Source organism: Corvus kubaryi, unplaced genomic scaffold (assembly GCF_017639235.1).
Source record: "Corvus kubaryi isolate FWS band 111438036 unplaced genomic scaffold, C.kubaryi_AGA036_p1.0 split1-37296, whole genome shotgun sequence".
In the NCBI taxonomy this organism is placed as follows: Eukaryota; Metazoa; Chordata; class Aves; order Passeriformes; family Corvidae; genus Corvus; species Corvus kubaryi.
In genome coordinates this window covers 13,272,430-13,297,116 of record NW_024582075.1, presented here as the reverse complement: position 1 = coordinate 13,297,116, position 24,687 = coordinate 13,272,430, and the positions used below count along the sequence as shown (strand labels likewise).

The 24,687-nt window shown below is 39.3% G+C and overlaps 1 protein-coding gene across 13 annotated transcripts in view; it reads right to left on the bottom strand.

Annotated features, from left to right (window-relative positions):
- Positions 1 to 24,687, bottom strand: part of NFIB (nuclear factor I B) — a 264,254-nt gene that overhangs the window by 145,289 nt on the left and 94,278 nt on the right. For 8 of the 13 annotated variants that reach the window (XM_042013069.1, XM_042013077.1, XM_042013070.1 and 5 more), the window contains exon 2: positions 16,933 to 17,464. In XM_042013069.1, the coding sequence (XP_041869003.1) occupies positions 16,933 to 17,464 (532 nt within the window). Of the gene's footprint in view, positions 1 to 16,932; positions 17,465 to 17,862; positions 17,961 to 23,615; positions 23,970 to 24,687 lie in introns of those variants that run through there. The other 5 variants (XM_042013071.1, XM_042013074.1, XM_042013080.1 and 2 more) reach the window with 4 other exon arrangements.

The window sequence follows — 24,687 nt, the reverse complement described above, 5'->3', positions numbered from 1 at the left end:
AGGCATATTTGAATTCTTACTCCTTTTTTCCCACTGATCTGATGACATGAGTACAGTAACTTATTGTCCATCACATGGCTCATGGAAATCCCAGGCCATTGTCCTTGTCATGCGCAGACTGACTGTAAATTTTAAGTGCTGGAAATCCAAAGCATGGATGAAGTGCTAGAACTACTGTGCATGCACTTCATTATTGATACAGACTCCCTTTGCTTTTGGACTTTAGAGATCTTTACCCCCAACACATTTGCGGCCTAGCTGAGCTGCCTGGCTCTTTTGCTTTTCTTTTCTACACCTGTTTTACTATAACTTCTGTGCTACAAGGCACAATGAATTGACACTTCATCTCTATCTTCAGTCGCACAGCCCAAGGAATGCAACAAACATACAGGACTACACACCAAATGACCCCACCACTATGAATCCACACCTGTGTGTTATGAAACCAGGCCTACAGAAACTGGTAGTCAACCAAGGTAATGCAGCAGTCTATTGTCCCTTTCCAAATCTCTATGTACACGTCACAAAAGCTGCTAAGCTCCAGCTGCAGCAAGTGCTACCATGGCTGTGCAAGTGTTCTCTGTTCCTAAAGGAAAGTAAAGGAACTGAACTTTACTCTTCCCAACATAACCACCACCTGCTTTTGCTGCTCCTTTTTAGTTGCTTGCAGTATTACCAATTGACTATCCATGCTTCCACAGTGAATGCCAAGTGGACTCTGACTGTAGAACTTCAGTTAATTCAGCCAAAGCAGCATAGACTTGAACTGCAGGACTCAAAACACCCTAAAATTTTACTGAAGACATTTCTTTCTCTACTTCCAAAAGCTCCAAAAGACAATGATAGTCTTTAACCTATAGGCCAAAAGCTTATTTCAGTAGCTAAGCGTATCTCAACATCGGCAGTTCTTGAACTTTGCACAACACGGGTGTAGAGCAGCAGTGACCATACATAGCTACATAAAGCATTTTCCCTAGAGTAAATAAAAATATGCAGGAAGGGAAGAGGGATGCAGCATATAAAGAGAGTTGCTTTTGGTAATAATGCACCTTATAGCAACAGATAACAGTTTACTATTTTGCTGTTTTCTTTTAGCCCAGATAAAATGTTTCCTCAGAGTTTTCTTTAACAGTCATGAGATTATCACAGTTGGTGCAACAGATGTTGGTCCCTAGGAAGAATGGCCTGATCCTGTAAAACCTGCTTTCTCATGTGCAGGCCCTTTGAAATCAGTGGGATTTATGTAAATAGGGATTTGCAGGATTAGGTTTACAGTCTAGGGAGTCTGCAGTACTTCAGTCATACGTGTTCTAGTTTTGTTGCCTGGGAACTCAATACACCAGAATAGCTTCTGAACAGGCCTTTACAGAACATCCTTTACAGAAGCAATATGAATCTAAACACAGTCCTTGCAACATGAATTCAGCTTTAGGACTTTGAATTACTGTAAAACCACCCCTCCTGAGCCAAATGAGATTCAAAGAGATCAGATGAGATCCATATTAACGTACAAAATACAAGAAGAATGTCCCTCACATTTACAAACCTGCGGAAGGGGAGGAAAATAAGTTAGAGATTCTTTTCTCCTTTGTCTTTCTCATTGTTCCTAAATGGAACACAACATTCTACATGCATATTTTCTTCTTCCAGCACCAAAACTCAGAGCTACAAACATTCTGTATAAAGTAACTTTGGGTTACTATGGAGACAGAAGAAGTGAGATTACTATTCAGAAAACAACAGACCTGTCTAGTGAAGGAGCTTCACAACTGGTGCTATTGGCAATAGAGATGGCATCCTCCACCACCCCCTACTCACACCCACTCTTGGGTTCTCCTCACACAGCCCCTGCCCATTCCTCCCCAGCCCCATATCCTCTCTCTTTCCTCACCTCACCCATTCCCCACACCTGCACAAGTTGTGGCAGGAGCTGGGTTACTGCTGCAGTTGTCATTGGCAAGGAGGCACAAACAGCCCAGAGCCACCTAGCACTCAAATTGTGGCAGAATCCAAAAAAGCTGATGAGTTTGAACTGTCTCTGTGAAAACAGTCTGTGAAGGTAAGAAATGCCGGCATATTTATTCATCACTGGCAATGTCCAAAGAAGCAGTTACTCTGCCACTCAGCTGTCTGTCCCTCAGACAACAAGAAATATGTCAGTGTGGCACTGGGGGGGCCTCACTTTGAATCCTGTGCTCAGTTTTGAGCTACTACAGCAAATACTTTGAGGCGCTGAAGTACGTCCAGGGAAAGGGCACAAGAGACGTTGAAAGGTCTAGAGAAAAGCTTCTCTAGGAGGAGCAATTGTGAAAGTTGACATTCTTTAGCCTGGAGGTAAGAAGAAGGCTGAGAGGAGATCTTCGTGCTCACTGTAACTATCTGAAAGCAGATGGTTGCCAGGTGGTTGTCAGCCTCCTCTCCCAAGTAACAGGACACAAGGCAAGAGGAAATGGCCTCAAGTTGCACCTGGGGAGGCTTATATTGGTTGTTTGGAAATAAATTGATTATCAAGAGAGGTGTCAAGCATTGGAACAGGCTGCCCAGAGAAGCGGTTGAGCTGCTATCCCTGGAGGCATTTAAAAGAGGTGTAGATGTGGTGCTCAGGGATTAGTGGTGAACTTGGCGGTGCTAGGTTACTGGTTGGATTTGATGATTTTAGAGTTCTTTTCCAACTTAAGTGACTAGGATTCGATGTGCGGCTTTCAAAGAGGTCATGCATTACCAGTGATAGAGAAAGCAGCAACAAAAACCAAAGGCAACTTTTCAATAAGATATGTAATACCTAGGATGAGTACCAAACACCATGCACTCAGACTGAAAGATACATATCAAACACCTCATGACAGACACAGTCAGACCCATATGCATATATTATTACTGGAAAATAAAACACACATATAACAGACACAAGTTCAAATTAATCTGTTATGGTTACTCCAATGGGCATATTTTTCCAGAGTAGATTGACATCATCCTGTGGGGAGCCCAAAGGAGCAGTGTACATGAAAGCACATGAAGATGCCATATGAATGTGATTTTGCTGCTTTCAGGACCCACATGAGCTTCCTCAGACCTCACCATGATGTCTCTGGTTTTCACCGTGTTGTTATAACACGTAGGCAAATTTTGGCAGAATCAAATTTAAAAATTGTAGAGCCTTTTTGAAACTTTTTTGTCATGTGTAGATTAATCACTAAATTTTCTTCTGTTCATTTTGACACCTGTATCCAGGCCATTTACCATGAAAGCCAAAGACTTCATAAAACATTTTCTAAAGCTGTCACTAATCACTTTTTCCAAAAATACAACCCATAATTATTACTATTCAGCAGTCACATCTACATGATCTAATATTGCTGCTTTATAGTGTCTCAAATGCACTTTTTGGTCTCTGACACAGGTGCCTATCAATGGCAAGAGAAGTGTCATGAGCACAGAGAAGGCAGAATCTCATTATACCACAACATGGAATTTAAGGAGAAGTATATGTTTAGCTCTCTCTGTAGGTTCCTCACCAGATGGAATAGGGAGTTCTGTGTTAATGCTCATCCTACTGTGAAACACGTCAGCAAGCCCAAGTTACCAGTAATATGACTTGAATTCTGACAAGGTCAGAGTGGCTGGACTATATTTAAAACACTTTTATCTTACTGCAATAGGATAATGTGTTCTAAGACTATATACTGCAGGAACATAAGACTCTTCTGCTGATTTAACCTAGGCTCAGAAGCTTATGCTCTGTGCCATGCTTCACGTTAATTACAGCTGAACAATGCAGAAGAACAGCACAGGACTCTAATACAGCACCAAGTGAATTAGTGTGGCCTTCTGATCAAAGACTAAGCAGACTATGTCCAGAAAAGCAATTAAGAAACTGCAAAAATCTGAGAAAAATTTTGTCTGATTTTAGTTGCTCATTGTTTGTGAAGTCAAAGCTCAAAAAAGGAAGAAATTTGACTACTGCATTAGCGCCACTGAACTCCGAAATTAGAAGGAATATCAAGTGATCACCTGAAACACTTCTCTGCTAGACAACTTGATAAAGCTTAGGTGTGACATCTTGGTAAATGTTCCGTAAATCTGTCCTTGATAAAAATAACACTGTCCTCATCATTAGAAAGATATTGATTTTTTTCCATGCACATATTCTTAACTGATGAAATGTTGAGTCTTTACTTCTTGACCTACCTATGAAGAAGGCTAATCAGAAAGTTAGAAAGTTTCTGGCTATCTCCAAATAATTCACACTTTTTTCCTCATGTACACAGAGCAACCAAAACTAGCCAGCATTGAAAGCCACTATTAGTTCTGTCAGTTGGATGCAATTAGTAGTGTGTGACTCCTTCCAACAACTGTTGCAACTTCATTCTAGGACTTGGTTCATGCTACTGAATGATCAATATAACTGTTTGACTCTATGATGATCCTAGTCCTGAATGTGAATTACATCTTTGAACACACACTCTTTACATCACACAAATATTGAAGGACAAACAACAGATTAATTTCTGGCCCTAATGCTGTGTTTGTGAGTGCTAAGAAGCCATTCCAAATGTTCCAAAAAGGATTAATGCAGTATAACTAGTCAATTTAATTACTGAAAGACCAGTGATCCTCATTTTACTGTAAGCAGCTTTTCCTTTATTTGGAGGTTGTAAATAGAACAGAAATCATTACAGGACAACTATAATTCTTGCCCCAGAATATTCAAGTTATATCCACAGTATAGTGAAAGAATACATGATAGGCCAAGAAAGACTACATAGACACACTGCATTTGTGTATGACAATGCAAGATCAGCACACATTTTAAAATATACCATAACTCCTCACTATAAAGTGCAAAAAACAATTCTTATGCTCTAAGTAACAATTTGATATGTTTTCTTCACTAAAAAGAAAAATAAAGGGCAGCAATTGAGCCAGTTAAAGTAATTACACATAGATTTAAAACAAATTCCCTTGGGTTTAACAAAACCAACTAAGTCTGTGACTCCTACAACATAAGCCTCTACAAATGACTGAACTGCTGAGAGTAAACTCACCTATGAATGCATATATGGTAAAATCAAAACCTGATATAATTTAAATTATATGTCTGAATCCAAAAGTCCAATGAATTCTTCAATTCTCTTTTCTGCACAAGCCAGTTATTCTTTAACTGGAAGTTAAACAATAGAATAAGTTTTGATGTTAACCCTTGTTTTGCTGTAAACTGCACTGTGTCAGTACCAGCTGGAAAAAAATGCATGGACAGATTTCATTTTTGTAAATTATTTTGACCTTCCCTCTCTGAGAAGCAGACATAGTAATTTTGTAGCTGTTGGTATGGCTAGTTCATTACCAGCCCTGAAATATCATCGTAGAGGAAGGAATGAGGAAAGCCATGACTAAAGGAGTAGAGCTATATGGCATACTGGGTCCAAAAGGCACAGGTTACTAAATATTTAGGAGCATTTCACCGCAATCAGTTGGGGCTTCAGGCAAAGCTAGGCCCTCTAAGACACAGTCCTGGACTAAGCCCCTACAAACCAATGATCTCCCCATCAGCTGCCTCACAAACCAAATTTGTCCAAGTCTGGGAGATGAAACAGGATGGCCAGCATATTCCAGGCACGGGTACACTGTTACATTAGCTTGGGTTTCATCTCACCAAATTCCTGACAATCCATCCTGTGCATGGGACAACAGTGAAGGAACTTAAGTGTGTTCTGAGCTACTGACCCACTTGACCAAAAACCTGTGATAATAGCTGAGAGAAGGATGGGGAACCAGACTGAGCTCACAGGCCACCCCAGCAGGCATTGCAGATGCCTCCTTTGTGGTTGAATGTTGATGAACATCCATACAATTGCCCCATAATGGGTGTTTCTTTCGTCTTTCCGTCTGGAGTGTATTTTCGCCTCACTGTCACAGGGCAGGGAAACTCAGAGACCTCCCAGTGCCATGTCCCATCCCCAAGGGCCAGCAGTACCCAGAGCTCCTGCTGCATGAAGCAGGGGTGAAATGAGGAGCGGTCTGTGCACAGCCCCGGTCCCCTGTGCCGGGCCAGCCCTGCTGCGCGGTTTCGCTCTGACACCATCTCCCACGGAGCAGTACCACCTCAGGGCTTACAGGCAAGGAATGCTTTGTGCTGGCCCTCCCTGCTTGGGCAAGTTTCTTGTGTCTGGGCATGAGAAAACTGTGTACAACACTTCTTTATGATACAGAGCTCTCTTGGGGGCTGGGCACAAGCGCATGGGTTTTGCTTGCTGTAGCGGAATACAGGAACTTTTCAGCTAGTACATTATCTCAGTATTTATCACAACCCTTGCTGGGCCAGCACTGAAGCAAGTGGTGTTGTCTCTCCCTGGGACCAGAGACACAGAGATATTAATTAACTTGCCTGCAGTCACACATGGCAGGGCTGGGGACCAGGGACAAGGATTTTGAAGTCCTTACAACTAAACATTGAGTCATACTTTATATTGTCATCACAATGATAGCATTCAAGTTCCTTGCACCAGCATTCCCACCCTCTTCCTTCAGAGGAACTAGGTAACTGCAATTAGAAATCACACCTAGCTTGCAGAGTTTCACACAGAAGGAAAAGATTTCATCATATACAAGTCCACAGGAATGCTGTATGTAAACATACCATCTGACTTATTTTTTCTGTTTCAAGAAACAAAAAAGAATAAGTTTACGAAGAAATAAGGTGTATTGCAGAAATACAAACCTGCTCAGATGCTGCAAAAGTCAGTGCATAGTGCTGTGAAAGAATATGGGGTTTAAACTATGTCAGTTCAATTGAATAAATCCATTCATGTGAGCAAAGTCTATGGCTAAGGACTTAAGAGCATACCAATTATCTGATGATCACGGGAATACAAATTTACTTGTTTTGTAATGTTGCCAGTACCAGCCTATAAGCCATCATAACCTAGCCAAAGTTTTTTGACAGACCAGTCACTGATTTTGAAAGGCTCTATGTCCTAAAACCATGTAACAATGCAGCATATGATTAGATGTAATACCCATTTCAATAAAATAAACTGTGCCAACAGTCAATTTTTGGTAGTTATGGGAAGCACAAAGTCCACATCAAGAAGCTGACATTAGCATCTGAGATACTGACAGCAGGAAGTCTGTCAGGGTAAGGGGCCAGTGACTACCCCCCACCAAGAATAATTCCTAAGGACAAGTGGCTTTCCCTAGAAATAATGCATTTCACCTGTTTTTTTGAAAGAAGTAATATAAACATTGCTCTTTCTCCCTTTCACTAAGTTTAGATACTGCATCAAGCATAGTGTTTAAAGCCCTTTGCTTAGAAACCATGACTACTCTTGAATACAATCTAGGTCTTTAGAAATCTATGTTTTGGTACTAAAGAAATCAAGAGCCACTTATGACACTGACAGGAAACACTCCCCCATTTCACGCCAAGAAATTATTTCAATCACTCCTGCGGCCTAAAAATTGAAGTGGTTTGCATATTCATTAGATTTTCATCACAAAATATTTTCAAAGCAGAACCTTCTTCCCAGCACATCCCACTCAGACAAAGCTCACAGTGAAATGAGATTGACTAAGACTGATGGTGTTTGCCCTTGAAAAAAGTAGTGACCCCGTGCACACCAATATAACAGAAATGCACAGCAGCCTGAGAGAGGATAGAGTTTTCCTCCAGCTCCCAGATTCCTGCACCAGCTCTTCTACTGTGAAGGGCTGTCAATTTGTCCCCCTCACTGTCAGCAGACAATAGGTGGTGACATCAGGAGCACTTCCAAAGGAGGATACAGATGCTCTGGAGGCACACTGGGGTGTAAATTCGGGGCCGAGGTCTTCTTGTCAGCAACTACCACAAAGAAGTGGAGGATGTGGCATGGCCATTGAACAATGGAGAGGTCAAGCAGTTCACAGCCATTTCATGACCCAGACAAACCAAGGTCAAGAGATTCAGGTAGCAACTTGGCCTGGGCATGAGTTACAGCACAAATGAATTGTTTTAACAAATCAGCTTTGGTCAATTAAACCTAACAAGATGCGTTGCATCACATAGCAGGGATCTTGACACTAAGGCCAGGAGCTGAGGCCAGCTTCATAAAACACATCTTTTAACGTGGCATAACAAACTTAAAGCAATCTGTCTAGAAACTGCAGATGTCAGAGTAAGTTGTCTTTTGATTAGGAGAATTTTTCGCACTTTAAAATCAAGGACACTGGAGTCATCCCTTCAAAAAATCTGGCATCATTCTCAATGGCGTTACTCAGGCAATGGAAAGCTGATGCTGCAGTAAGTATATTTGTTATCTCTCAGACAATGCACATCCGTAATAATCTTCCAAGCATTTCCCTGTTAACCACTTCATAAAAAAGGCTGAAAATGGTTTGGCGTTTTAGCCCAATGCAATTCACAAGCAAAAAATATGTACTCTGTGAATATTTTAATTTCATTTAATTTCTAAAGGCATGGAGTTTGTAATTACTGTTCTCTAAAGCATGCACAATGTTTTGTTTCTATTTTAAAGAAAAATGTATAAATCTTATGATATCTCAGAACACAGCTTATGAAGGATATGGCAAGGTAATTGACTGGAAATTAAAATACCATGCTAGGTTTAAGATAAATAGATAATTATCCTTCAGTTGTTTAAATTGATCCTTTATGAACGATGTATGGTAGCTCAGGTTAATATATCTTGGAGACCAGAAAGTCAAATACATAAACAATATGTTCAAAACATACATACTTAAAATTATCAATTGTCAAATAATTCCAAATAACATGGAATATACTTACCTGTGCACAGCATTTGCCTCCAACAAACAATCACAGATTTTTTTTTCCTAATTCCTCAACAGCCACACCAAGTTTCTCAGAGTTCACTAACTGTTCGTTTTTGCATTTGGCTTTCCTGTTCACTTTCTAAGGAAGAAAATGGGAACTGTTTTGATCAATTTCCATATGCATTTTTTTCAGGGGGAAAATAAGAAAAGGCCCACTTAAAGCCAGAGAGATGCCTTTAGTGAATGTGCCTTTACAGAAGGACACTGGAAAACTTAACATGTCCCTTCTGCTCTGAAGATAAGCAGTTACTTATGTAAAAAGTGCAAGGTTTCACTGAGAGAAATGAACACAATGACTGATGGGGCTTCAGCTAAGCTTTCACACCACGCTACATCACAATAACTTCTTGTTTCAATTCTGTTGCTTGGAATAAAAACAAACAAATATATATGTAGTTTAAAAATTCCAAACCCCACAGGCAGTTAGGAGAAAATTAAGGTTAAAATTACACCAAGGCCCCTATAATTTTAAGTCACTTTTCTGACTTGAAGAGGAATCTGGGATAAAGTGGGATGTAACACGCAGGAGCCATAGGTCATGAAGGCAAAAGCTCTTGTCCTCAGGCTAGCTAACAACTTTCAAAATACTACTATTGATAAACACACTTTAGACTATCAGCCCTTCCTCAAAATTCCCTGCAAACACCAAGTCTGAAGTGCCCATCTCCCCCCACTCTCTTTGGGGGGAGGGGGGAAACTAGGACAAAAGTCACATGCCAATGTTGATATTCCTAAGAAACAGCTAAAGAAATGTATTTTAAATTAAAAAAGCACAATATACTTCTGAAAATGAAAGAACCACCCCCCCCCCCCGAGGAAAACTGGGGGGGAGAGTGTAAGTAATCTTTTTGTAAATAAAAACATGGTGGGGGAAAAGATAAACAGCTGTGCTAGAAGAATCCTTCCAGCTTCACACACAACTCACTGGTACCAGACAGTACGATAGACTCACCAAAATTAACTCTGCTTTCTCTTAGACAAAGCTAATAATCTAAGATTTACTTCCCCTTTACTAGCTTATGAGACTTTCAAACCTCTTCTAATCCAGGCTTCACTGCCCTGAGCCTGGTTTTCAGCAAAAACTTCTAAAAATTCCAACAGTTTAAAATTCAAAAAATTAAAAAGAGATACAGAGTAAAATCATGAAACCTCCCTATAATTAATGACATCTTGTTTGACATCTGTCAAACAAACTGAGTAGTAACAGAGACTTTCTTCCCTTTTCACATTCACTTAGCATCTGAGAAGTAGCTCCACATAACAAGCCTTCTTCTTCGCCCCACAATGGAAGGAGCAACCCTATTCAGTTAAGATAGCCATTTAACTTGATCTTAAGATCATCCTAATCCAAGCAATTACATCAAAGAAACATTTCACCTTGCTGTTGAAACTGGAAAGTAGCACTTCAGGAAACCTCTTGAATTAGTGTTTGGTATTGTAGACCACCATTTCAGAGGGCCACCTGTCCTTGACATGATTATGTTACTACACTAGCAGCAGGGAAGAGGAGAAGGAGGAAAAGCAGAAAAAAATAAGGAAAGCTAGAAAAAGAAGCAGGCTTGACAACAACCTCATGCAATTAACTTTAAAATCCAACCTGCGGTAGCATTTAGCATTTAATTGTTTTAATGAAGTTTTCACAGTTACTGTGAATCCAATATGCATGACAATTTAAGAAACTAAAACATAAAACTCTGCTTTAAGTTGACGTATTTCCCTTATGAATTAGTGATCTTATACATAGTTTAGAAGCATTATTTTTATTCACAGTATTATTTCTGTCTGAAACTACAATGAAGCAAGAATTTTCTGATTCCTTTTCCATTCTTTTCTTTCCTTTGTGGCTTCTTGCTGTTGAACTAAATGTCATTCATAAATAACACTGACCTCTACATATTCAAGTGGTTGCACAGAGTTTATTTAAACTTAAGCTTCTTTTGTCTTAAAAACAATTGATGTTATTTAACCCTGTGAAAATTACTCCTCTTAGTGTATCAGGTAAGAAAAATCAGAATGAGGTAGTTGCTCCTTCCTAAAATGCACATGAATTTAATTCCTGTTAAAAACAGTAATATTAAGTAATATTAAGTTCTTTCCCATGAACCTGTCATACGACCCACAACCCTGCTCTGAGGGAAACTTTTTTAAATTAAAAAGAAAAAAAATAAACATTTTGAATTCTTCAGATCTGCTATCTGAAGTTCACACAAAAAATGTTCTGAAAAAATTAAAATTGCCAAGTGACCTTTCAAAATGTTTCAGTATCCTACATCTTCATAAACAAAGTAACTATAATAATCAATTGAAAACCACTATTACATCCATATATACACTGAATTAGCTTCCATTTCCTACTGGCAAATGTCCTTCTTGCCTGCAATTTTCAGTACAACAATCAACAAAATAGTCGTCCAAAATTTTACATTAGAAAACTGGAAAATAATACAGTGTCTTTTTCCATTGACACAAAAAAATTTTTTTAAATTGCATTTTCTGAACGCCTCAACAGACTGGAATTGTCCCGAGTAATTCAGTTTTAAGAGGCTTTATTATTCCCTATGAGATTTTTAAACTACCAAAAGCTCTTTTCATACTGGAGCAGATAAAATATAAACTCATACTTCTTGTTCTATACTGGCTTCCTGATTCAAAATGAAAATTTAGAGCAAGGGATCTGCATGCCATTTCACTATGCAAGAAACAAGGTCCTAGAGCACATAGAAGCCTGTAGGTACAGGCAGTAATAAGCTCTATTTCCTGTTGTTCCTGCTGTAACTCATAATTTGCTGTGTAAACTCCCAACAAATCACTTTGCACTTTGACATATCCTTCTGCAAAACAGGCAAAATGTTCTAGTGTGTGCTCCTAGGTAAAGTACTCAAAAGGAGGCAAACCTTTAAGGTTAAAAGAAGTAGGAACAATCAGCAAATGGTTGATTGTTCTAAGCCCATTGCTTTTTTATTAATTGTATGTGAGAACATCAGCCCACACAAAAAATGCAAACCCTCATCCAAAATCTATCTGGGTGGTGTGACATTTAGGCATATGACCGTAATATTACTTAACCAGGAACTGCTCAAAATATTATTTTGAGTGTGATTTTAAGTGGAATTTCATGTAGTCACAGCAAACTAACCAAAATAATTTTATTATCATTTTAAAATATGAAAAGAACGACTACACAATAAATTTTCTCTACTTACGGAATGAAAACTAAAATGTAACATGAAAATTAGTATGCAAACCTCTTTCAAAATCTGAGCTCCCTATAGACATAAATTCAAAAAATTCAAAAAGCTTTAAAAAAGATCAAGCCATTGATAAGCCCACCCACTCATGCAATTCAGAAACGTCACATTAAAAAAGAATTATAATTCCTTCTGGAAGAGTGCACATTTTTCAAGAAAGACAAGACACACACGTTGCCAGGACTGTCTGAACTGGGAAAGTGATATCCCCACGTGGCTAGAGATTGCCACTTTGCTGGCATTAAGCTAAGGGCAAAGGAGTTTCTGCCTGATGCGGCGGCAGCACCTTGCACCCCAGCTGAGGTTATCTGCAAGCGCGCTATTTAGGAGTGTGGGCACCACACCAGGGTGTGCCCATGCCCCCTCCCACACCCCCCAGCGGGGCATGCCACCCGGGCCAGGGCAGGGCACTGCCAACCTCCCCAGCACAGGGGCACCTAGGCAAGAGAGTCCTGCACAAAAAATTCTGCCCTTGGCCGGCCAGTGCCCTCGCTCTTCTCTCATCTTTCTCTTGCTTTTTTCTTTTTTTTCCTGGCTCAGCATCCCCCCTTCAATGCTCAAGAGACAGGACACAGTCTAGCAACTCAGGGACTCACACAGGCCAGGCTTCCTTCTGTGCAGCCCTTTGGGTAGAGCTGCTAATCCTTCTTATTAATTAACGAGATAATAGCAGTTAACCAGAAAGCAGTATTAATGTTAACTATCTAGGAAACTTCCAACAGAAATGATTTATTCTTTTTGCCAATTTCCTGGTAATAAAGTCACACAGCTGGAGCCGTGGTAGCATCTTGATGGTATAAGAAGTTAAGAAACGAAGAGTGCCTGAACACTATAGGACTAAGGGCATCTGCATCTATTTTCTGCCCTGCTCCCTAGATAGTTTAAAAGATCCTCTCCTCCTTTGACTCCAGAGTTTATTAACAGCTGGGAACGTGGGCTCCCCCAATTATATCACCCCTACATAAGGACAAAGGAGAGTGTAAACAGTAACATGACTGATCAGAGAAATGCACTCTGAGAGGCACATGGACTAAAAACACTTAAAAATGTTAACATTTACATGTACTACTGCTTCAGTTCTTTAAACTCTCAAAGCATTTCTCAAGGTCTACTATGCTTCATTCATTCAGTATATGCTGAATTACCTAACATCAAGTTTGCATTTTATTTATGCTGCAAAAAAAAGTAGCAGAGATGATGAGGGAATTACGAATTCTGCAGACAAGGCACATTGCTATAGATATTTTGTGTTTTAGAAAAAAAAATAAGGCAATTTTTAGCTTTTTTTTTTTAATTAGTCACTGTAAGAGTAAGTAAAACATCTATCTGAAGGAAGGATTTATATTATCTTGGTTCTGTTGCAGCAAACAAGTACTGCAGCTTTCATTCACTGATTGTCAAAAACTTTCCAATGTGCCCACTGCAATGCGGATGCCAACCAACGAATCAAAGGCATTCAGCAACTAGACAAAGAGGGTCTGATGCCAACCTCGGTGCCACTGGCAACCATTATTGGCATCAAGCACATTGTCTGCCTTTTTTTTCCCCTCTCCTGGCACTCGACAAACAAAATGGCGGTTCTTGTAGCAACGGGAACACAGCATAAGTGCTGCGCTGAATCAAATACCATCAAATGATTTTATGGACTGAAATGCATTTCATACCAAAAGATTGATGCTCTCTGATGCTGACAGGAAAAAAAAAAGGGGGCAATTCTGTCAATAGAAACAATGTTCATACCATTTTCAAGTTTGGGTTTTATAAAAGATCTGTGTGGGACACACACACGCCCCTGATACCCACAACAAGCAGAGCCCCTTGGAAGCCTGTTATGATTAAGAATTATTTTGAAGTTAAACATTGATCACAGTGTATACTTCACAGTTTCTTCTTCCATTTCAGTCAAAGGAGCAGCATTGCAACCTATGTCAATCCTCTTTTCTTTTTTTTCTTTTATTTAAGAGGATAGCAGGAAGAGAATAGAGGGGGAAAAGGATGCTGAATTTTGAGATGAGCAAAAAGTAGAATCTGAGGAAGTTCATCAATGATAGAACTTCATAGATCAGTCCTTATTTCTTCTTTCAAGGCAGACATGGAAGTAGAAGCTCTTTTTGTTAAGAACTGAAAAGATTATTGACACTTCTAGATCTGGAAATTGTCAATATATTGTAAGATTACTCTGCACTGCAATGCGGATGCCAACCAACAAATCACAGACATCCTAGGCTAAACAAAGAAGGTCTGATGCCAATCCTGGTGCCACTGGCAACCATCACTGGCACTCAAACTATCCTTCCTCCTCTTTTTTCCCCCTAATCTTCTATTTTAAAGCAACAAAAAAAGCAAACTACTTGGCCCCCGTATTCATTTTATGTGCTAATTCCTTGCTCATATTTAGTCCAGGGATTGAATTGTCTCTATGCTTCCAGTTAGTTTTTACACGATGCTATTAGGCGTGTTTATATGTTTGGAAAGATAAATAAAAAGCAAAACACCATATGTATAATGCAGCATTTTGGTTGACTTCGTGCGTATCTTTCACAAAGCCTGGCACTCTTAATCAAGTGCACTACAAAGTGCCACAATCAACCTGCTTTCAATGAGTATGGAGAATCAAAGTTTGATAAAATGGAAAAAAAATACATAGACAACTTAATATGACTTCTTTGAGAAGAGAGACAACAGATGTTAATGGAAGACTTACTGTAAAGCAGCAAGACAGATACAAAATACGTGCAGTTTGCAATAAACAAAAGGGTCTTCTATGAGTTACTTGGTATACAGAAATTATCCAGCTTCATATTCAGTATATTCTCAAAGTAGCATTGTGTAACTTTGAAAGTTATAATATTACAGCATGCTTAACTTACTAATTTCCAGTTAGACAATAGTGTTTTAAATAAACTTATATTCTCAATACATTTAAATCAACAAAATCAGCTATGCCCTGCAATTCCTTCTCCCACTTCAAGTTACTGGCTTTCAACAACTTATAAGTCAACAGTGTGTTAACAGTACTCTGACCCCAGTTTCTTTGGCTCAAGTGCTACTTAAACTGTTTTGCCTCCCTTTGTAGTTTTGACTTCTAGAGACAGGTAAATCCACAGAATTAATCAGTAAGCTATGACTTACGCTACATGAATTCAAAATATAATTTGAATTTTTTTCCACAAAAGGAGTTTAAAGGTGAGAATTATTTGTAGTTAAGCTATTTTGTTTAATGTTGTCAAAGAAATCTTTCTTCCTATATTATTTGGGATCAGATTTACCAGACTCTGCAGCTACTTAAAGTCGCTGTAAAATATCCAAATGTGTCTAATGCTGTGGAGAGACAAAAAACACAAAAAATACTAGTGGGGGGGGGGAAAAAAAACACTTTTTTTTTTTCATGACAAATAATCAACAAAGAAGAACCTGATATATACATTCATAAAAACAGTTCTTCACTTGCATGAGCAAATGCTAAAAGGGAAATTCACTTAAAACAAAAATATTGCATTGTGTATGTCTTCTCTTAAAGAATGAGTATACACCAAATGAAGACATGCAATTTTACTTTTTTGTTATTAACAAAATCAATTCAATTTGTTCTCTTGTTAAATCCCATAGTTATTTATCAAGCATCAGATAACTGCCTGCCATCTGCCCTTCTGCAGGCCATTTCTACCTACCACCAGGCCAAGTTGTGAAATGGCCCACCATCTGCAGATGGTCAAACTTTCCCTAGTTGAGATGTGCGGCTAAAATGAAATGTATTATTACTGCTGATCAGTCAGCATTACAAAGACATTTAGAAGATGGTATCATTACCAGAAAGAACCAAAATTACTCTAACAGAGAAAAAGTATTTCAGAAGACCTAGTATTGGAGAAAAAAAAAAACAAAACAAAACACCTCTTTTTTCTACTTACAGCCATTTACAATTTTAGGGAACCTGCCAATGGGTATTGTTATTGAATATGCAATATATGCAACAGGGCTAGTAGGTTTTTTCCCTGATACATGATTATCAGAAGCCCTGTTTTTATTTGCATTCTGTAAAACTAAGTTTAGGAAGTTTAGCTCTTTTTCCATAGAGCTCCTACAATTTTCCACATTTCAATTACCTGCCAAATAAAAGTATATGAGTATGATTATGAAAATATGCTCTTCATAAAAATTTCTCAAAATATTTTGAGCTGGATCTTTGCTTTAAAGCTCAGGTAAGATGAGCTATTGATGTAAAATATGAATAAAACATTAGATAATGCAATTCTGATTCTATTTGGCTTTACAAGAAACATAGCCATGTATTTCGAAGCTTCTACTTTATAGGTATGAGAAAGTCTACAATTGCTCTTCAGTGTAATAGCAGATTCATCAATTTAAGGATGACTTCTTGATTATTTGTGACTACAAAGGCAATAATAAATATTTGTTGTATTTATTGTGACTGTGCAATTGCACATACCTCCATCTGTTATTAATAGTACTGGGGTGGGGGGTTGTTTTATTTTTTTTAAAAACACAACTTGAAAACAAGAATGTTTTCTGAAGTCACAACTAAGTATTGCCACTTTTTCATAAAAAATGGAAGGCAACTTCAGTGGAACAAAAGTACTGCCGTGGTATGTGTCTCTCTCTCTTGAAAGAGGCACGTATGTCAAATATGCGTGTCATTTACACAGGTCTGCAGGAATATGTGTGTATTTAAGTATATAGGTATACATGCTGATTTACAAATGGGTATGTAGCCACATTACATCTATAGACCACAGAACAGTGTTTCAGTGGAAGCCAGCCAACAGGGGAAACAGGGCTATTTGGAATCAGAGTTTGACACACTAACATAGAAACATGACAATCTGCTTCCTACCTTGCTCCTGCACGTAGTATGCCAAAAACAAATCAAGCTCCTTGACTGATACTGTTATGTGATGTGGCTGGACGCAAAGTGCTGGATTTGTGCAATGTGGGGATTTCATGAGACGTTCTCCATCCGTACTTTCCAAGGGGATGCCTTTGAACAGGATCACCATGACTAGATCCAGACGCCAGACTTTGTCAGCCTGTCGCAGGCAATCGATTCTCCTAATCTTGCCCTTCTGGTCAGGATTGGACAACACACAGCATGGGTGCTTCTTCCCAGTAACCGTGAGCACAAAATCCTCCCGGAACTCTTGGCGAATATCTTTGCGCAGCTTGGCCAGGAGCCTGGATGCCCACTTCTGTTTAATTTCAGGCTTTTCACTAAGTAGCTCATCCTTGACTGCTCTTTCCTCATCCTTTGACATTCGTTTCTCATGTTTTTTAAAGTACTTGCGTTTTCGAGCCTGAAGATTGAACCAAGTATAGGCAATTGCACGGACATGTGGAAGAAGTGCCTCAATGAATGGGTGAAATTCATCCTGTGGAAAGAAGTGAAGGAAAAAAAAAGAAGAAGAGAACAAGAATACTCAAAGTCAGCAAGTTCTCATAACCAAAGCAGTATCAAGAAACGTTTCTGAAAATCTTTAAGTGAAATACAAGACGAAGAGAATAAACACTTTAAATTTACGCAAATTTCTGCATAACACCTTTTATGAAATTATTACTGTTGTCAGGCAGTAGACAAAAAGTGCATAGAGAATCACATTTTTCCCGTGTTTCATTCTTTGAAAGAACTGTGTGAAGATTTTATTTTGTACTCCTCCCCTCACTTCATCCCACAACGCTGCAGAGAAAACATAATTTAAGAGCTGCTACCAAGATGTTTTCTTCCTAACATTTAAATATTTGAGTGAACAGATAACATCAAGAAAAGTACCATTGCACAAAGAGGACACTATACGGTTTTAAAAAATCTGAGCAGAAATGTTCGGAAGGCTGAGGCAAATGCCACAGTTCATTTCTCTTCTCTGTGGCACAGAAACACAAAGCATATACATGCTCAGTGTAATGCCACACAGTTCCCGCTTTTGGAGCATGCTCTCAGCAAGAGACTGCTGGTGGCACAAAGAGCATGCGCCATTAAACTTGATCCATTTTCTTATCAAACGTCCAACATTCCAGCACTGAAACAGCACCATTCCAGTGGTGGTAACTAGAGAAACCAGTATACAGTACGGAAAAGCAGGCGAAAGACACGACATGTCATATACAAATCCTGAACAGAAGCTTCTGTACTTTCAGCTCTTCTGGCTTCCCTCCCACCACCCCCCAAACTCTGTAAAATTAAGAGTTTATGAAGGTGAGAACAAAAATTTCATTTATGTCCTTCCAGCAGCTCCACTGAGGGTTTTGAAGCCCCACAGAGTCAGTTAATTTGTTAACTGATCACATGAGTGTGGCAATTATTCTAAACCCCTTAAAAATCAATCTGAGGTGTACAATGAAAAATGGCAACTTGGCACAAACTTTGCATTCTTTGTGTTTCTGCATGCTGTGGCAAAGAGACATTATGAGTCCACCACTGGTCCAATGCTGCTTTTGTGAAATCCATGCAATTTATTTACAGTTTCAAAATATCCCTTTCTGTCATTTGGCTTCACCTGCAAGTTCTTATCTTCTGCCTAGCAGCCATATGGATTGCATTGAGGGGGTAATGCTTAGTTGTTGTCTACAAGCACATCCTATAGCAATTAAATTAATTTCATTTGTCTGCTTAAAGTACCATCCTACACATAACTGTTAATATCTAAATAGACCTTCCCCAAAAACTTATTTTCAGTGAAAAAATCTGCTGTTTAAAACACTGCAATCTGCTTATCAAGCATTACTATATTTTGGGTTGAAAGGGAGACCTTAGGTGAGGTATCTTTCCTCCTGTGTGCAGGCATATTTCATTTTAAATACCAGATTGCTCATCATACTTAGTGGCACAGTGCCAAACTAAAACTGAACCTTTATTATGCAATTATATTCAAGAATACAATTAACAAACTACTATTTTAGTTACACTGCTAGACAAGGAATGAATTATGTTTAATCAATAGGCTGATTAACTCCATTAGGTAAAAATGATGAAAGTAGAACTAATGGTCTCAATTATAGAGTGCAGACTGCCATTGCAGAAGCTTCAGGCAAAGAATTCCATGTTTAAATCTTTGAATTTCAAACAAACTTCAACATTTCCTGAATGTTAAAAATCCCACTAGATCTAGTTACCTCTCTTCCCTAACCATCCTTAAATCAAACTGAAAGCAACAGAAAAGTTACAAAGAGTTTGCCTATCACATTGTCTTCACAGGAAAAAAAAAATAAGCAAAGGGGGGAAAAAAGGGAAAAAAAAGCAGAGTGGCAATATAGGAAGATACTTGAGGACATAAACGATTTCGCTACAGTATGATGCTGAAAAAAGACCTACAAAGGCAACAATTAAACTGATCAGTAGTTTCCAGCACAGATTTGAACAATTCTGATACTATACTGGCACATAAAACTAGGCCGTGGAAAGAGTTAAACCACAATCTGTTCTTTGTGTGGGAAGGCAGTACTGCTCTGAGCAACCACAGCCCATGATAAGACTTCCCTATCTTCATACGCTTTCTGATGCCATGCTTTTTTCCCTCTCAATTATAACTACTAAAGAAAGTTTATTCTTTCTCCTACAGAAATCATTTTAATTGAAGTATTCAAATAAATATATTTTTTTTTAATTAATGGGAGGATAAAGGCTGTACACGGTTAAATCCTCACAATTCATTTTAGGTTGAATAAAACATTTACTACAGATTCTGAAAATTCTAACATCTGGGGCTAAAGGTGGGGTGATGGCAGGTGGCTGAAGAGCTTTAGGAGAAATTAATTTTTGCCTCAATACAATGATTTTCCCTACATCTAAACAGACTTTGGCATTTATAACTTAAAATGGCATTAAAATAAACATGGACATATTTTACACTAGAAGAATACTGCACATCTAGTTTTAATTTTGAAGAAGAGCATCATAAACTATTTCAGAATGACTATGTCTCGAGGTAATGCATATAGTATTAGCAATAATAACCTATAGTATTTTATATCTATGAAAATTTTATAGAGAATTTCACTGTTTAAATTCCATTCTGTAGCAGTTGAATGTTTCCTTTTCAAAAAGAGGGGAAAAAAAACCCAGAAACATACACACCAAAAACTCCAACCTTTAAAAAACTGTATTAAGGTTTTTCTTTCACAGCATTATTAAGTCCTAAAGATATAAATACAGCTGAAAAGTGTGAAGGATAAACACAGCAAAGAACATCCTGTTTGAAAGCAATTTTATCAGATTTTTTGAGCTATTCATTGTGCACCTGGAGTATTTTCAAATGAAAATACTACTGGACATGGAGAAGTGCCCATAAAAATGATCCTAAATGGACATTTGCAATTAATCACACACATTCTCCACCAAATCTCCTAGAAAGGTGTCTACAGAATTTTACTTTTCCCCCTTAATATTCACATAGACAATAGTGCATTATTTTTTGGTTTTATGTGGCACTTATCCATGTGTCACAGTTGCTCTTGCAATGAAGTGATTTATGAAGGTAAGATTTTCAAATGTCATATCAAATAGGTCAGGTGAACCTTGTGTACAGGAAATTTAAATAAAATGGAAGTTACTAAATAACATCTATGTAGCTTGTAAATAAAGGAAAAATAACAGTCATCTAATGACGATAGATAGGCCAGGTTTTCTATATGGAAAAGATAAAGAGAATATGCAGTGCCCTTCTTCTATCTTCCACTTTTAAACTTTGTATCAGCCCATGAAAGTTCAAACTGGGGACTGTATAAGAAATACACCAGGCAGAAGTATAGAAATTTTATACAGAAAACTTCATCTACTCAATTTCCCTGCATAAATTTTCTCATGCCTAGTGAAACAACATATAAGAGCAAAAGAAAATACAACATATTGTGGGTTTTTGGACTACTGTAACATAAAAATAAACGATGGAAAAAATATCACAAGAGAGGAGGCACTAAAAGGCATGCAGTAACTACATCCTATTCATGCCTCAGCAAGACAGATAAATGCAGTCTCCACTCATTCCAAAACACAGAGAAAGATGTATATGGGAAAGATAGAAAGGGAGCCCCCAAAATTAAATTGCATTTGGTAAGCTTTCTTTGTCCTTGGATTAATTTTCACCCACAAAACTTTTATTGTAAGTGTGATGGGTAATACTCAAATTGCTAAGGATTGTCTTAAAGCTGTACTTTGGATTTTAGACTTGTTTCTAAAACGTGCTTCAGCGCTCTCTCGGCACAAACTGAACTACCACTTTCTTAAGTAGCTCCATCCAAACAGGTGTTCTGTGTTTACTTTTACCAAAATATTTTCTTCTGAATATATATTACCACAGTCAATGTGCATTGCAAGAGTCCCAGAGACAGAGAACACAATAGAGAGAACAATTTTGTCAGTAATACTTTAATGCAATTGCTACTCTAAGTGAGATGAATCAATCTTTTGCCTTAAACAAATAAAGAATGCAAGGTATAGGATCTCATTGCTGGTGTAATTTTAATTTTTAATTTATGTAGAGAAAAAATTATTTATAAACCATTCGTATCATTCCAAGTAGGTAGGTAGTAAAAGATGTCAAACTAAAATCAATCCGCTGCAACTACGTTCCATGCATTTATCACTAAATGGGAACCGTCTCTGCACAGCACATGGTAGAGCATGATTGTAAAATATTATGGAGAAGGTATCAATGCACAAAAGCCAGGAACTGCTTTCTTGAATTAATGGCAGGAGAAGTACATTGTAGTGGGTTCGTATACACCTGAGTGCAGTATTTTAAAGAATGAGGAAATCTATTACATCAGTGAGTCCAAACAGCAAATATATGAAAGAAAATCATTTGAGCAGGAAACAAGATAATAAATTACCACTCTAAAAGAGGTGGTTGTGAAAATCTTTGTCTCAAATGCAAAAACTGCTTTCTTAAGTTGTACTCTCACATTTATATTCTGATGCAGAGGTCTTATTGCCTGTCAATAATTTCACACACTGGACAGCCTACACAGAATTAATTTTTCTAACCACAGATTCCACAGTAAGTAATTATTTCTATGTGTGTACCTGCAAGCATGTGTGTATCTGTTACGCAAAACACCTCGTATGTTTCTCTTTTGCAGAAGAAATATCTCAATAACACTTTTTTCCAGCTTTCTTCCACTGCAGCTCACGTTTACTTACTGAAAATATCCATATCTAAGTCAATCACACTTAGATGCCAAACAAAATATAAACAATAAAAAATGTGTCAGCCAAAAAACTACAGGACTGCGTCCAATCACTGAATAAGCCTTATCATTGTTTCCATCTTCAATCACAATTTATGAATACTTTACTCCTTTTGAATTACAATGGTTTGTAACTGGGGAATAACTTAAATCATATTTATTTATTCACGGTGCAACTGTAAGTGCATCGCTGGCCTCTCTATAGCAGCCTTGCAGCAGACGTTACTTTCGCACATTTTCTGCTTCTTTAGCTATTTGTTGCACCAATGTGGAAGCATGCAGTTATCGCTTAATCAGTTTACATCACATCCTCCTAAAACAGACTTTCACGAAAGCTGAAAACTGTCCCCGGGCTTTGCAGACCGGGTTTACCGTCCGAAACAAGCTCCGGTGCCCCGACGCTCGCTCGCCGATACCGTACGCCGGGCGAGGACGCTTCAGGGGCACCCGGAGAACTTCCCAAAGCTGCTCCCGAAACCCTTCAGGGTTCAAAATGTGCGTTTTGCCGCAGCGGGAACCCCCGCTCGGACTGCCCCCGCGCTCTGCGCCACGCCGTCCTCGTCCCCCGCCCTCCGCTCCCCGCTCCGCGGCCCCGCATCGCTCCGCGCCGACCGCCGCTCCCCTCCCGCCGTCCCGGTGACAGCCGCCGCTCGGGATCGAAAAGCGGCCGCGAGTGCGGTTGTAAAAAAAGGCTCGGTCTTTCCCCGTGCTGGGGAGAGTGCATGCTCCTCCGCCAGCACCACAATTTAGTGGGGAGGGGGAAAACGCCGTGCCCTAGTATAACAGAACGAGAAAACACTGCACAGCTTGGTCATCCCCGCTCACATCTCCCTCATTGTTGGCAGCCTGCATATTATTAATTAAGCATAAGACGGGATTACTTCGCACCGGCGAGCGGTCGTGTTTTGTCAAAAAAAGCACTTTTCCTTTCAAACCCTTTCATTAGGCTGTATGTAAACAGGCGAGCTGAAAAGAGTGCAAGTCGTTTGATTCCAATCAAATCAATACTTCTCAAACCTGTTTTTTTAGCTTAATTATGCTCATTTCCAGTTTGTTAACCTTTGACTTCTTATGCACCAACAATTAACAGTATTTGTCTACGGGTGACACTTTGAATGGATCTCCCCAAAACAATGGCCTGGTACAGTTTATTCTCTAATATTGCCTCCTGAGAGAGGAGTTTGGATCTGACAAGCAGTTACAACTGTGCTTTAACCCGTTACAACTACCAGCAATGACTCATTAACAACTCACATACATATAAATATTTAAAAAAAAAAAAAATTCCAACACGTGAAAATAAATAAATTAACAAATAAATTAAATAAAAAACGTCTATACCTGAGTGAGACAGATTGGAGAATACATCATGACTTCGCTTTGAGAACACGCTGCCCGGAGAGCCCCTAAGAAAAGCCTCAAAAAGGAATAATTTCATCTATTCATTTTACAGTCATCTGAGACTCAAGGAAGATGAAATCAATCAGGACGGGGCTCTGCTCTGGATCACCACAACTTCACAACAAACCCCAGTCCTCCTTAAATAGCCAAAGATTCAAGTTCACTCCGTGTGCTAGATTTCCCGGGGTGAAATCCAATCTACACTTTTAACCCTCTTGTAGTCGGCGGCGCAGGAGTCTTGCTTTTGCTGCTGCTGCTGCTGCTGGTTGTTTTGCAGATGAGGGGGGAAGGACTCGGGGGGGTGGGGGGTGGGCGGGAGGATTTTTTTTTTTGGGCTTTTTTTTTTATCCTTCTTTCTTTTTTCTTTCTTTTTCTTTTCTTTTTCTTCGGGGGGGGGGGGGGATTTGTTTTTTCTTTTTTCAGAAGTTGGTGGTGCTGCCGTGATAACACGACACTGTCACCACGCTTTCGAAAGTTCAAGGTTACAGCCCGGAGCGGAGCAAGAGGCTCCCGGGCAGCGATGGCAGGCGAAACTTCGCCGGGCGGTCGGGACCGTGCCGCGGGGGCGCGCCGAGACGGGGGCGCGCTCCGGCGGGCAGAGCGGGCGGCGCGGCCTGCGGGCTCCTCTGGCAGCTTTTGCTCGCCCGCCCTCCCTCGCTCTGCGGGCAATGGTGAGAGACTGCTTTCCAAACGGCCACCGTAATAAAAATGATCTCCTGAAAATTCAAACGATAAATCTCTCCCTGGCGCTCCCACCCGATTTGCTCTCAACGTGTCCGTGAGCGTCCCCTCCCCCCCCCCCACCCCTCCCCTGACTCTGCAAAACTTGGAAGTTGAAAAATTCACCGGTTACACCCTGTGGACCCTATTCCAGCTCTCTCCCCAAATGAGATTTAAGTATTTTTTTTTTAATTATTTAATTACACCATCACCGCTTACACTCCTCCTCCTCCAGCAAACACATTCCTTCTCCACCAGATCCCTTTCCTCTGCCCTCCCTCTGCATTCATTA